We start from the raw sequence: 14,326 nt of genomic DNA, 5'->3' as shown, positions 1-14,326 counted from the left end.
ATTATTTTAGTGCTATCCTTCTCAATTTTTTTCCCCATAATTCACAAGGAGAAGCTGTTTACACTAAGCAATGCCTTGCTGTCTGTGCTTCATCATCTTTCCTCATATCGTGTAAGTCCAGCCAGGTAAAGCCACTCTGGGTGTCCTCCCATATCCCAGTAGGATCCCCCAGTGCAGACACACATCCTTAAGAGTCTGGGTCCAAGTGTCCTGGCCCCGCAGCAGCTTTGCAGCCAAAGGGGCCAACGCTGCTGTGGATCTACAGCTCCAATAACAGGAGTTACCTGAGTGGGAACGCGATCGAAGTTCTTCCCCAGCATCCTCCTCATGTGCTTTCTGGCGTGGGATGTCATTTGGTGCTTGAGCAGGAAGGAGAACTGGCAGCCCTCTCGGATGCAGTGGAAGTGACTGTTCACCTGGTTGTATTTGCAACCTGCAGACACAAAACCCGTTGTATGTAGTGCATGAAGGTCTGGGGAGGGAGCAGGGCGGGGGGGAAGGTGGTCGGACAGGACAAAGCTGCTGCCACGCGGGTTTCTGGGGGATTGAACATTATCAATGGCTGTGGCTTCTTCAGGAACAGTCTTGAAGGTAAAAAAACAAACCCACAGTCTATTGCCTGCTGAGCTACTGCAAGAGAGGATTACAGTGTATGCTGATTTAAGAAGTGAGCCTGAGCCGAGTCCCATCCCTCATTGTTTCATTATAAAGAAAGGAACATTACCATTACATCTAGTCGTGCCTAATGCTCTCCAGTCCTAGCTAGTGCCTTTTCTTTTACAAAGAGAACAAAACCAAGACATTTAGCTGTATCGCAGAAGTTACAGTCAAAAATACACGCTCATAATTAGATTAGAAATAAAAAGTTCTTTTTCTCTTTTTTTCCTTTAACTGTGCTCTCAGAAAAGCAGTCTCCTACCAGCTCTAGCTCTGGACAGCGTGTGCTCTCTGGCCAGATAGGAATGAGCCAGGAAGTGTTCATTGCCACTCCAAATTTGTTGTATAATAGGGACAGCTACTGAACAACAAGCAATTCACTGGGTTCTGGCATAGAGCACTTCACACGTTCTGCTCCTCGTGGCTACAGCCATGTATGCCAGGGGTGTGTGGCATGAACAATCCCAAACAGCCACTTCCTATAGCTGATAAATAATGGCTTGGTATAGTTCAAACACAGCTGTACCAATAATCAAGTTCTGCTGTTCTCCCCCCTCCCTTGGCCATACCCTCAGATACACAGAGGTACAGCCAGGCTCACTTTTACACCCACTCATCTTTACTTGAACATGTATTTTTTCATCTCTCTCTCCAATCATGCACATATGTATTTATACACACAGAAACACACATTAAAAAACCCCCACACCCTATCATGTGTGTTTGTTCAGAAACATTCACAGCCCTTAAAGCAGGGCAGTGATTTCTGCTTACACCCATACACACACATTTTCTGAATATATCTCTACACACACAACATAAAAAGCAGAGATGGAGGGAGACACAGGGATGGATTCATGTTGGTATAACCACACAGCCCCACACCATCCCATCACACTGCCTCTATCTGTGCAGGCAAATGCAGGGTGCTGGCTAAATATGTGTTTACTGCCCAGCCAATGGGCACCTGTACAAACTGCTGGATGCAGGGACCCCATCCCTCCCCAGAACAAACACTGTTGACACAGGCACAGCCTGGAGCTGCCTCGCTGCCAAGCAGCTCCTGGATCACCCAGCCCATGTGGAGCTCTCAGACAGTGTTTTATGTCCATGCCAAGAGTGTGTTTGTTTAGGTATCGCTCTGCCCACAGCCCCACCTCTCCTGCCCTCCCCATCCCTCTGATCCCTGTGCTCTGGGACTGGGAACAAACAGTGCTGTGGGATGAAACACTATCAGCACAGGGCAGGTGAAGGCTCGCCTGTTGCCAGGGCACCGTGTGGGCTGGGTGTCATCTATCACTGTCCTGCTTTGTCTGGCCCCTGCTACCACCTGAAATACCCAAAGGTGAGCAAATAACACAACTGCTGAATCTGCTGCCATGTGTCAGTGAGACCCAGGCAGGTACTGGCCATGGGGTGTTGACACTCATTGCCCTGGTTACCACAAACAAGCTGCCATTTGGGTACAAATTTTTTGACGTATTCAAAGCGGAGAAGTTTGGTTCTGGTTACTGTGGCTGTTTCCCTGCAATGGGGGGGAACAGCACCCAGAAACGTTATTCTGAACCTTGTTTTGTTCCAGCCTTTGTTCCAACCAGGAGTGACAGGGAACTCCTGGGTCTGTGACACTGTTAAGCCAAACCACAACGAGAATCCCAGGAAGTTCAGGACAGAGCTCTGCTGGAGCTCTCTTTAGGGACTCCCCCCGTTCAGAGCCTCGGATTTCAGCTCTAGGTCCCTCCCCAGGAACTCATTCTACTTTCTGTTGTTGTGTGTTTGTTTTTCCAGCTTCACACTGGAGGCACTTGGATTTAATAACTGCTGCAGTGTTGCTGATAGTCCTGGCAAGTGGGCCAGCCCCAGTCTGAGGCTGTGCCATACTGGGTGTTCCCCTAGGCCCTGCTCAGATGGGAGGCTGTATTCCCTTTGACTTCCAAAGTGCTGCACTGGTGATGGCTAAAAAAAAAAAAATAAAATCCTCCTAAGAGTACCCTTAAGCTTCCTCCAACACAAGCAGTAAGTCCAAAAGACTATGAAGTATAAAAACAAACAAACACCAAAAAAAAAAAAGCTTTGACAATTAAATAAAAAGGAAAAACAAAGGGGAAGCTGTATGTCCAGACAAATACATATGTACAATCCTCTCCATCACAGTTTCTATCCATTTACCTTGAGTCTATTTGGGAAAACATGAGGCACATCAGGAACTGCTTTGTGTTTTGTTGCCTGTCCTGTTTAGTGATTTAATGACCAAATACCTCTTAAGCAAAACCTGCAGGTCCTAACTCCTGCCATTCTTGGCCTGGGCATGGCACAGCCCACATGAGAAAGAGAACAAAACTCACCCAATCTGCCACATTCTTCCCTCTTGGTAAAATACTTGAAGCCGTTGGCTGCCCTCCTCTCTGCCTTCTCGTGTTTCTTCACGTGCCAGGGCAGCTTGGTGGTGATGTTTGTCACGAAGTAGCAGCCAGGACGCAGACAGTGGTAATGCCCTCGCATCCGGAATTCACAGTGCTGGGGGGGCAAGCAGGCACCTGCTTTAGGCAGGACTAAAACAAATGCACCCTCACCTGCCTGCCACTAATGGTGTCCCTTCTGAGGCGTGAGAGGGGCCTGAACTGACGCTCCAGATCCTGAGCATTTTATCTTTCACAACCTGCAGAGCACCTGGTTCCCTCTAGTCTTTTGCCTTGCAGTTGTGTACTCTGTAACACACTACTCTGTGTGGCTTTCCCTGGATTCATCACAGATTTTTATTCTATTTCATCCTGTGTCTCTCAGGTCACTCTGGTCCCCCTGTCTGCTTCACCCCCTGCTTCACTCCAGTCAAACAAGCACACAAGCATTGCAATTTCCCATTAGATAGAAACCAAACGTTTTGCAGGACGAGGTAATTAAGACCCTTCCATGGTTCTGTAGTTAGACCAGGAATGCCACACTCAGCCTCCCTTCCTGCTGGGGAGTCAGTGTACCTGATCATTCTCCTCCTCCCACTCCCACAGCATTCCAGCTGCTCTGGAATGGCTCTTACCTGGTTGGGACAGAGACACTGCAGGGAGTAATAAGCAAACTGGTCTCGCACGTTCACCAGGTTGTTGTTGGGGTTGATGTGGTCCAGGCAGTGGGATTCTGCTTTGCCAGAGGTTTTGCACACATACTTGCAGTTCCCAAAGAGACAGTGGAAGTGGAATTTGTTGGCGTACTTGCAGTCTGTTGCCAGGCAGGGATCACTGGAATACATCCAAAACCCAATCATCACCTTCACTCATTTCACACATTTGTTCCTTTGCCAAAATTTAATTCAAGGGGAGCCCAGCTGAAGCCTCTGTTCCAAACATGGCCCACAGATTTCCCATAGCCACCTTTCTCTTTAGGGAAATTGAAGCTGGCAATGCTACTACAATTCCACCCAGCCAGGGCACTTTCCTGATTAACATTATTAGAACACAGCAGTGCACGGTGGGTTCTGTAGTCTTTGAGGGCCACTCTTCCAATTTAAAGCTCAACTGAAACAAAACTCTTGGGCAATCCCACTGCAGGATCCCAGGGCTTCCCCTGATCAGACAAAATCATCACTGGTCTGCCTCATCAGCTCAATGGGTTTGGTACCTTACGCCCCCAATTCATTCCATAGATTTCTGGCCCAATAACCCTTCAGTGTCAAAAGTACTGCAGACACCTGTGTTTCTGTACAGCCCTCATAAGGGATAAAAAAGAAATCAGTGATATATCAGCAAGTTTATTTCTCCTCTAAATTTGTGCCTAAAAGTGCTCTTAGATATACTCAAAAATCTTGATTTTTTTTTTCCTAAGATAACTGAAAGTATTTCCTGGACTTTAGAGAATTAAATTTTCTGTGGGGTAAAGGCCAGAGTACTTTCTAGACAGAAGGTCTTGGTGGTGAATAGAGGTGGCAAAGGGCAGCTCCAACTTACTTCTCCTGGAACTGGAGAAATCCGGGTTTGACCTGAGGCTTGGCGTTCTCCAGGGAAGTCGTTGCCAAGGGTGAAGCTGCCAGGTTAGGCACTGATGCTGGGATCTGAGGCATCTGGGGTATAGTGGAAGCCAGCTGCTTCCAAGCCAGCAGTGTGGGGGCAGAGGGCACAGCAGCTGGACTTGGAGTGGGCACGTCGAGGGCAGGAGCACTTGCCATGGTGGCAGAAGTAGCAGATGGTGATGAAGGGGCCAGTGAAGCTTTATTCTCAGTAGTGGTTGAGAAGGGAGACTCAGAGTTACTTTTCACAGTTCCACCCTCAGTTCGGAAGTGAAAACTGCAAAAGGACAGCGTTCATTCAGACATAAATTGCATATAATTTGATTAAACATCAACAAGAACGGGGCAGGAGTGTGCAAACAAATTAGCTGAGGATAAATCCTAAAAGGGGCTCTGCAAACTGTGCGTAAAGATTTAGGGCCCTCCTAGACCGTCTGTGAGGAGAAGGGAATTCCTTAAGAGGGGTGGAGAAATCAGAGAAATCAGGTGTGTGAAACCAGGGAAATGCCACAGGCAGAGCTCAGTGTGCCTGTGGGGCAGCTTCCCAGGGCTGTGGACAGAAGCCAGCAGTTTGTTGTAGTGAACCACAGGGAACTATCCAACAGGAGAGACCAACTGTGCCAACACATGTCTTAAAATCTGCAACATCTCCTTCCCTTTGACCCCTTCAGTCTCAGGCTGCCCAAGGTCTGACTCACTCTTTACTTGGACATTCCCCTGCCTTTACAAGGAACTTGGGGTGGTCTTGAGCTGGTCTCTCCCTCCCTGCAGTGTGTGCAGAGCTTTCTCAATACTGCTGCTCTCCCACTTACTTGGCGTGTTTGATGGCTCCATCCAGGGTGCTGAACAGGGCCCCACATTCCTCCACCACGCAGTGGAAATGCACCTTGTGCAGGAAGTCACACTGGGCATCACAGAAATCCTTGGTGCCAAACCTGGCCAAAGCAGACAAGCAGGTATCTTAGGGAAGGCCCCAGGAGAGAAGCAGGGTTGGAACAGACATATTTCCTTTGTTTTTCAACTCTATCAGTGTTCCCACAAACAACAGTCACTCAAGGGAATCCAGATCCCCTTCCTGCCTTGCAGCAGCAGGGTATCCCACAGATGGGAGAGAGGAAGCACCACCTGTGTACCCACTGCAGCCTGGATTGCAGAAACACTGCAGAGCATCATCCCTGAACACAGAACAGCCACCCTGCCACACAAGCACTGGTGCCTTGTGTCATCCTGGAGTAAACAGTCAGAGGGCAAAACCAGCTCAGTGTGGTGTCACTGCTCATCCACTGCTGAGATCCTCTGCCTTTAAAAGAGCAGCACAAATACATGTGGTTTCAGGAAACTCCAGAATCACAGGGAATGGAGAAATCAAGTAAGAAACACTGGCAGGAAGGATTTGAAACTTAACAAGGGAATCTTGCATAATTAAGATACAACAAACTACAGTTGCTCTGATGAGCAGGAAAGCAAGAAACAAACGGCAGCCTGTGTGGTCCCAGGAGGGACCTCTCACCAAGGGGAGGGTAAAGGGAAAAGAAAAAACTTCTCCTGGAAAAGGCCTGGATATACAACACACGCTGTCAGTTATGGCTGCAGGGAGAAGAGGAAGGAAAGCAGTGGTGGGGTGAGAGAGATGAAAACAAGTTACTGCAAACTAAAGGGGTTGCTTTACCAGAGACAAGAGGTGCTCAACCTAAAAAAGAAGGCCCAATGAAAATGGGAGGTGACAAGTCAGAAATGGCTGCACTACAACATTTGCTTTGGGTGAGAAAACTAAAGACAAAGCAGATAAAGGGACTGGTTGGAAAAATATAAATATGCACAAATCAGCCAGTCTGGGTGATGTAGGTCCTGAAGTGCAATGGAAATTAACTCCCAAACTGACTGCATGACTATTTGCTGGTTTTTAAGCCACAGAGAAGAGGGAGGTACTATGTAATTGGAAAAAAACCCCCAATAGTCAAGGCACTGGTTGTTTCAGGAGGAAAAAAAAAAAGTCAAGTCATCTTTGGCAATTATCACACCTCTGGCCTTAACTTCTCCTTCCAGTAAAGTAATGGAACAAATATTAAGAGGGAGGAGAAAATCATTAAACATCTAGAGGATAAAGGAACCATGAGCAATAAACAGCATCAGGATTACAAAGAATAAATCTTGTCAGACAAATTTAATTGCTTTTTTTGATAGAATTACAAAATTAGTGGATGAAGGGATGCAATATATTTGGATTTTAGTAAAGCATTTTGATACAGTCTCACATATGCTCAGAATTAATTCCAATTGGCCTGGATGTGATGCCACCTCATGGCTTGAAACTGGCTGAGGGACTGTAAACAAAGGCTGATGACAACCAGCACCACACTGAGCTGGGAGGAGGCATCGTGTGAGTGCTGAGAGGAGGACTTGGGGTAGCCTGAGCTTATTTAACATCTTCATTAGTAATCTAGGAGTAAACAGCATGATAATGAAATTCAGAGAAGATACTAAACTGGGAGGAGTTGGCAACACCAGTGCAAGAGGAGAGAAAGAGCAGAGAGAGGCCTGGCAAGAGAAGGGAGAGAGTTCAGAGCACCAGAGTTGTGTTTGAAAACACACAGCTGATACACTTGGGGGGGGTTTGTACACAGGGGACTCACAGAGTAACATGAAAGCCTGCCCTGTGTCACAGGGGATGGCAAACATGAGACATATACATTGCTCTGTATAGGTGCAAACAGTGAGCTGCCCACATGGGGGGCACAAAGCTTGTTCTGCCTGGGTGGTGCCAGAGCAAGGGCAGCCCAGCTGGGCACAGAGTCAGACCAAAGGAAGTAAATAAGCCTGGTTAAATGGCACGCTGAAAAGTCTGTGACCATCTGAAGGGGGGGAACTCCAACTGCACAGAGGAATTATCTGCTGTGGTTCAAGGGGATACAACCAGAACTGCAACAAAACTACAAAAAGGGAAACTCAGGCAGCAAACATGGAAAAAATTGTGACACTGAAACTTCTTAGGTGGTAGAATAATGCTCCCAGAGACAAGAAAATAGCCACACTGCCTGGCATAATTACAACTAGGCTGGACCAAATGCAAATGGACTGCAGGGAAGGATCTCACAGTGGCCAGGGGCAGATGGACTAGAAGACTTCCTAGTCTTTTCCATTAAAGCCTGTGATTTACAAAGTGTCCACAGGCATTTGTAGGCAATTAATCTGTGTCAGAGCACAAAGCCATGTGTCTGCCTGGGTGTATGTGTGTGTGCTCAAAGCATGTGTCTGTCTGGGCATGTATGTGTGTGTGGGTGAGGTCTGGACCTGTTCCATTTTCTTTTTGAGTCTCCTTTCCTACAACAAAACCAGCAGACACCATCCCAGTTCCCATACCCCTTATACTTACTGCCATGTCCCAAATACCCCCAACTTTCTCTGTTTCAGTGGCCTGTGGTCAGAGGAATTCCCCCAGGAAGCCCTTTAAGGCTCCATGACCCCTGTGCAGTAACTGAACATGGTCCCACACGAGGTCAGCGCTAAGAGGACACTGCAGTGGGTCCCCAGGACTCACAGACCAGGGACATAAGGAGCAGCCTAAGATGAAGTGCAGGCCAACAGAGCTTTGTGAAGATCTGTGCTCATATTTGGTTCTCAAGATGCCTTTGGAAAATAACTCTGTGTGGGCAGACATTCCTTACGGGACATCAGCACCTGGTGCAGGTAGCAGGGACTGAACATGCTCCAGGTAGTCATGGTATGGCAGAGTCAGGCCTTTACATTTAGCAGAACTCTGAATTCAGGGGTGAACCAATGAGCCAGATACTTTGCAAAGAAACCCCTTCCCCTTTGCTGCATTCCCAGTTCCACGCTCTCCTTACCGGCGCAGGTACATCTTCCACGGCTCAGAGAGCTTCTCCTGGACAAGGGCCTTCACTGCCTTGCCCAAGTACTGGGTTGGCTCCCCAGCCCCAGCCTGGCTGCCATCACCTTCTGTCTTAATGTTCAGCAGGTTGCCAAGGCTGGCACTGGTCTTGGACATCTGGAACAAGAACACAGACACTGCATCAGGCCCAGCAACAGCCATGGACACCCTCAGGACTGTCCCACACCAAGCTGTGTCTTCAAAGATTGTGAGAAGACAAGAAGTCTGCACAGGCTGCCCCAACTGCATCAGCAAAACTTAATAACACCTCACTTCTGCATCCTCCACCCAACTATCACAGAGCACTCGGGTTCCCATTGAATATTCATGGCTCTTGTTCAGCAATGAAGCATCGTGTCTATTTTATACAGGGGGGAACTGAGGTGAAGAGAGGTCTCCTATTTGACTATGGAAAAGGTGTGCAGGCTAAAATAGTAACAGCTCTGTGCAGCTCCTACAAAATTCTGGTCTCTACACAGAGCTCTGGTAGAACTGGTAAGCTCAAGTTTATTTTGAGTAATCTTGTCCCTGCCCCAAGGATGTCTTCTTTAAAGTGAGCATCAGGTGTGTTGTGAGGGTGGAAGGAGGAAAATGTCATTCAACCTGGGAAAAAAAATTCTGCCTCTACTTAAGTCCCTGGAAAATTCTTATTAACTTCAATAATGAAATATGTCACTTTCTGTGCTAAATGGACACATCCCCCACAAAGCAGGACTCAGACTCACAATCTGCATTTTGTGAGAGGCTTCAAATAGACTCTGCACAGAGAAGATTTAGAGGTCCAGATGTGGTGTGCAGGATAGAAAAAAGAAGTCACTCAAGAGTGCTTAGAGGGAAAATTTTCTTTCAGAATAAATGTACAATTTCCCAGACCCTTTCCTGCTCTGTTGTGCTCTCAATCACCTCCAGTAACAACAATGAATTTCACAGCATGAATAAAATGCAGGATTGGGCCCAATACTTGCACTGGAAACTCCACCCACTTGAGGATCTCAAAGCCCTTTATAAATATCAGTTAATTAAATCTGACAGCCCCCTAAATAAACTGCAATAGGCTACAGGAATCCTGGCTATTTGAGGCTCTCTTAATGCCCCCTGAAGGTAAAGCCCCTGCTGCTGTGTGGAGACTGCAACTCTTTATGGCTGGAGTCAGAAATCCAGGTCGTCTGTTTCCACTGGGGTGTTGGGCATTCCATTCCTGTAAAGGGCTCTTTTTCCTAGACAAACAATGAAGGATTCCCCCACGGACACAAACTGTGCAGCACGAGGAAAAGACAAGTGTGATGTGTTCCTGAGCAGACCGAACTCAACTCAGTTCCTTAGAATTCTTGGAATTAGTTCCTTTAATCAGTGGGTTCTACTCTTTGCTGCTTTATGTCATTGGTTAATCCCCTTCTTTTAAAAAAAAGAACCTGAAGAACTCATAGTTGGCCCCTGTGCTACGCCTGTTTGGCACAACATAAAGAGTTGTGTGTCAGGCTGCACACAAGCAAATGCTGATTTCCAAGCATATGCTTAAAATCCCATATTATCCTGGAGATTTTCAAGTGAAGTGCCCACTGAAAGAGAATTTCCCTGATTTGGGGCCTTCAGAATGACTCAGGACCCCAGAGAGCAAACTCACTATGCACATTTACTCACTGCAGAAAAAGCTGCATATTTGGAACCACTAAAAGGACAATACATGGGAACAAACAAGAAATTAAGTTTAAAAGGGAACATCAAAAACCCAGTGTAACAGAGAGCCCACGGAGGAGAAAAGTGACACGAAGGATAAACACAGAAATCAAACAACACAGTGAAAACCAGTGATGAAACAAGAGAGAAAGGAGGCAGGAGATTACGAGGCAAAGTCACTTTGCCCTCTCTTGAGGGTTATATGGCCTTGATGCTTGTAATGCCCAGAGCCAAGGGGTGGGCAATAGTTATGCCTGTAAAACCATCACACAGCAGAATATTAAAGCATGGCTCAAAGGCTGCCCTGATCTCTACTGCAGTTGTATGCAGCAGCAAAATTAATCTTGGTACAGTAGAATTTATCATGTGAAAGGGAAATATATATTTGTGATGATGTATAATTTAAGGAAAAAGTAAGGAAAAAGAAACTGTACATTATCTGAAATAAATATTCTAGAACACGGTAAAGGGGATTCTGTTGGACACCATTACTCACACCAGAAAGACAGGAATTGATGATTTTGGTTCAAAACTTCTAATTTTTTTCCTTCTCTTCCATAAAAACAAATTATTCTCCCCCTCCCCCAATGAAAAAAAATGTTTTTAAGTAAATAAACAAAATTAATAACTATAAAAAGAGAGCGAGAAAGAAGTTGCCAGGTTCTGGAAATAAAAATGAAAGGAAAAAAAAAAAAAAAAGCAAAGGAACCTTTCGGAGCCGTCTAGAAAGGATGGAAAAAAAAAAAAGGTGTCAGAGGCTGCAATATATTTCTTCAGCCAGTTCATTAAATTAATTCGTAAGCAGTGGCTCTGAAATTATACCCGATGAAAAATGGTCTCAAAATTTAAATGGTACAAACTCATCTTATTAGAGGCAAAACATTAAAAAACAAACGCATCTCGGCCCCCCCTCCCCGCTATCGCGGCTTTAATTTCTCGTGGTGGGGGCAATGAAAGGCGTGTGATGGATGGCTCTTACCTTATTCATAAGCGAGGATAAAAGAGATGAATTTGCCGAGACTGTGTGGCCATTTGATTCATTACTGGAACACACAAACCAACAGGGTTTAGTTGAGATGTGCACAGGGACCGGGAGCGCTCAGATTAATCCTCCTCCCTTCAAGCTGCCTCAGTCCTCACCTGCTGCATCCACAGGGAGAGAATGATGCCCACCCTCCCCTGGGCAGGCCCTGGGATAGCCAAGATGGAGAGAAAGGGAGTCCCGGGTCTGCAGGATTTAGTTCTTTAAGCTCCTGAACAGCCCAGACCACTAACTCAGTGTCCAACCCATCCAACCCACCACACTTCATTAGTTGACTCACAACCTCCCCCATGTTCTGCTCCTTCATCCCGCTAGAACTTCCCACAAATATATCCCAGAAAACCAAGGGGGATGTTGCTGAAGACTCACACTGCCAGGGACATGGGGCCTCTGGGCAGCAGAGGGGAAGGCAAGGCAATGGTCAAGTGCTGAAAGGCAGCCTTGGATCTCATACCATCAGCAGCAGCTCCAAGTGCTGGGGTACCAGACAGAGGCTTGTTTAAAGAAGGTATGGCCAGGAATATATGAAAAGGTCAAAGTGGAGCTCACTTATCCCCAAGATCAGTTCCTCTGCCCTTTTTCCACACAGGACAATCCCCAAACACTCCTGTTCTCAGCAGATATGCTGGGCAAGTGGGACACATGTTTTGAGAAAGGTGCATTCACATCTGCACAACCATGACCATAACCATGGATCATGCCAGACCCAGACCAGAGTTGTCCTGACACTGGGCTGTTTTGTGCGTCCGATTTCTCTAGCAGGTGCTTCCCTCAGACCTGGTTCAGCAGACAACCAGCAGTGCCAGTGCTGCTGCTCAGAGCGTGCTGAGGTGTGGCACTGGGCCTTTGATCAGCTCGGGATCACAAGAGCAGGACCAAGGGAAAGCAGCTCTGCCAGTGGTTCATTTTCCAGAGGGGAGGTCAAGAGGTGAGGCTCTTGTCAAAGAGTCAGGAGGTGCTTGTGAACCCAAAAAAACATCTGGAGAACACACACTTGAGGGGGACTATAATGACCATCCCTGCCTGCAGTTTGGGGGAGTCCAACTCAGCCCCTGTGAAACTGCCTTTCACCAACACTCCAGGTCCTTGTGTTATAGGTACAGGAACTTCCCAGAGCTCTGTGTGCCTGTCCCCTTCTCTCACCCGTGATCCTTGACGCTCAGGTCCAAGCTGTGCTCCTGCAGGGAGTCCTGACTGGTGGCAGATGATGATCCCATGGCCTCCGCAGGTTCCTGCTTCACCTGGACTGGATTGAACCGTCCGGGAGCTGCTGGTTGTCCATTCCCTGCTCGAGAAAGACACCCAAATTATTAAGTGCAAAATTTAAATGAAAATGTAGGTCTAAAATGAGGTTACAATGGCAAATAAGTAAGTTAAATCACTGGTACCAGTGCCTAAATGGAAAAAGCAAAGGAAAAGTGTGGGGGGAAGGGAAGTGCTGGGATTGCTGGTCAGCGTTTATTGCCAAGTTGACATGATGGGTTCTGACGTCCACTCCAGCGTGGAAATTCTTCAAGTGATAATTATTGCAAAATTATGTCAAAGTTGTCCAGGCTATGGGCCCTTTAAAGGAGAAGGGCGGAAGGAGCGTGGGGGAGACCTGATTCTCTGCACAAACTGTCATAACTAATTTGCGGGGCTGCCTCTTAAGCGTTTATTAAAGACTCTGTTAATGCTGAGGCAATGTGGCAGCTTTCGACTGCTAGTCAAGCCCCCTTCCCCGTCCCCAATCCCAGCGTTGCCGTAGCGACAGCGCCGGCCCCGACACTGCGCCTGCCCAGCAGGAGCATCTGCCCCGCCGGGGCGATCCGAGGTGACAGCGAGGGACCCGCGACCTCCCGCCACCGCCCCCGCCACGTCCCCACCGACCCGGGAGTGCTGCTCCGCGGGGAGCTTTGGGGAAAGAAAAATCCAAATCAAAGGAAGAGAGGGGGAAAAAAAAAAAAAAAAAAGAGGGGGAAAAGAGGAGAACAAATTCAAGAGAAAAAAAAAATTAGGAAAAAACAGCAAAGAAAAAAGGAGGGAAAAAAAGTTGCTGACAGGAACATGTCTGCAGAGCTTTTCTCCACAATCCCCAAGTGACTAAAATATTAATTTGCCCTCCGGCAGTACAGCTGACAGCGAGCTGCTTCTCAGACAGCAAGTGGCATTTTATTAAAAAATAAAGGAAAATAGTTTCCTCAATGACCTTTCTCTGCTTTAGGAAACAATTTTTCAAACAATAATTTTAAAAGTATGTGAAAGTTCCCCTCCCTCTTTAATCAGATCGCTTCGTCCTACTCCCCCGTTTGCTCAGCACTCCCACAGCCAGGGTCAGCAGCTGCTCCAGCCTCTCCATGCCCCAGGAAGGAGCTCCAGGGCAGCCCAATGCCATGGGGGCTGCCAGGCACAGCCTCCCCCCACGACCCCTCGCTGCCCACCAGGAGCTGACCATGTTCAGCAGACTGTGGAGGTTCCCTGTGCTCTCCTGGGAACTCCATGGCCCTCTGGAAGGGCTGGGCATGAGCTATGACCTACATCAGGTCTAGGTGGCAGCAGCAAGAGCTTCATGTTGCCCCAGGGGAGTTCTCATTCCCATCTTTTACCTCCTCAGGGAGCTGCAGGGACAGGTGAAGCACAGCTTGCAAGGACTGACCAGGAGAAAGGTCCTGTTTGTGGACTGTACCAGCACTATCCCCAAACCCACAGCTGGGGCAACAGAGCTGGAGCACAGAACCAGCATCCCAGACTAGAAAAACAACAGGCCATGGGCTACAGCATCATCACCACAGGGACCAGCTAAAGCTCATACAGTCTCTGCACAGCCTGCAAGTATTGGCCAAGCTTTTCTTCATTTCCATTTTCAATACAGTGCCTCTCTCTTTTCAGCTTACAGCAAACTACACATGGCAAAACTCTTCCTTCAGTTCTGGTAAGAGCCTGCTCCTTTTGTGGGCAAAGCTGTGTTTCTTGCCTCTCTTCTGGCCAGGTGGGTATAGCCAGAATCCACAGGAACCCATGCCAAGACTGCTCTCTCCAAGGGCTAACTAGACACAACCAAGTTCACTCTCCCATTTATGTTCCT

At 47.5% G+C, this 14,326-nt stretch overlaps 1 protein-coding gene across 9 annotated transcripts in view; it reads right to left on the bottom strand.

Moving 5' to 3' along the window:
• Positions 1-14,326, bottom strand: part of CASZ1 (castor zinc finger 1) — a 277,948-nt gene that overhangs the window by 11,716 nt on the left and 251,906 nt on the right. For all 9 annotated transcript variants that reach the window (XM_032708904.1, XM_032708910.1, XM_032708905.1 and 6 more), the window contains 8 exons: positions 12,406-12,547; positions 11,200-11,263; positions 8,500-8,660; positions 5,467-5,589; positions 4,596-4,931; positions 3,692-3,890; positions 3,003-3,174; positions 285-433 (listed from right to left, as the gene is read on the bottom strand). In XM_032708904.1, coding sequence (XP_032564795.1) covers positions 285-433; positions 3,003-3,174; positions 3,692-3,890; positions 4,596-4,931; positions 5,467-5,589; positions 8,500-8,660; positions 11,200-11,263; positions 12,406-12,547 — 1,346 coding nt within the window. The remainder of the gene's footprint in view (positions 1-284; positions 434-3,002; positions 3,175-3,691; positions 3,891-4,595; positions 4,932-5,466; positions 5,590-8,499; positions 8,661-11,199; positions 11,264-12,405; positions 12,548-14,326) is intronic.

The sequence above is a fragment of the Chiroxiphia lanceolata genome, chromosome 22 (assembly GCF_009829145.1).
Source record: "Chiroxiphia lanceolata isolate bChiLan1 chromosome 22, bChiLan1.pri, whole genome shotgun sequence".
Taxonomy (NCBI): Eukaryota; Metazoa; Chordata; class Aves; order Passeriformes; family Pipridae; genus Chiroxiphia; species Chiroxiphia lanceolata.
The sequence above is the reverse complement of the archived record's forward strand: the minus strand, read 5'-3'. Positions and strand labels throughout refer to the sequence as shown.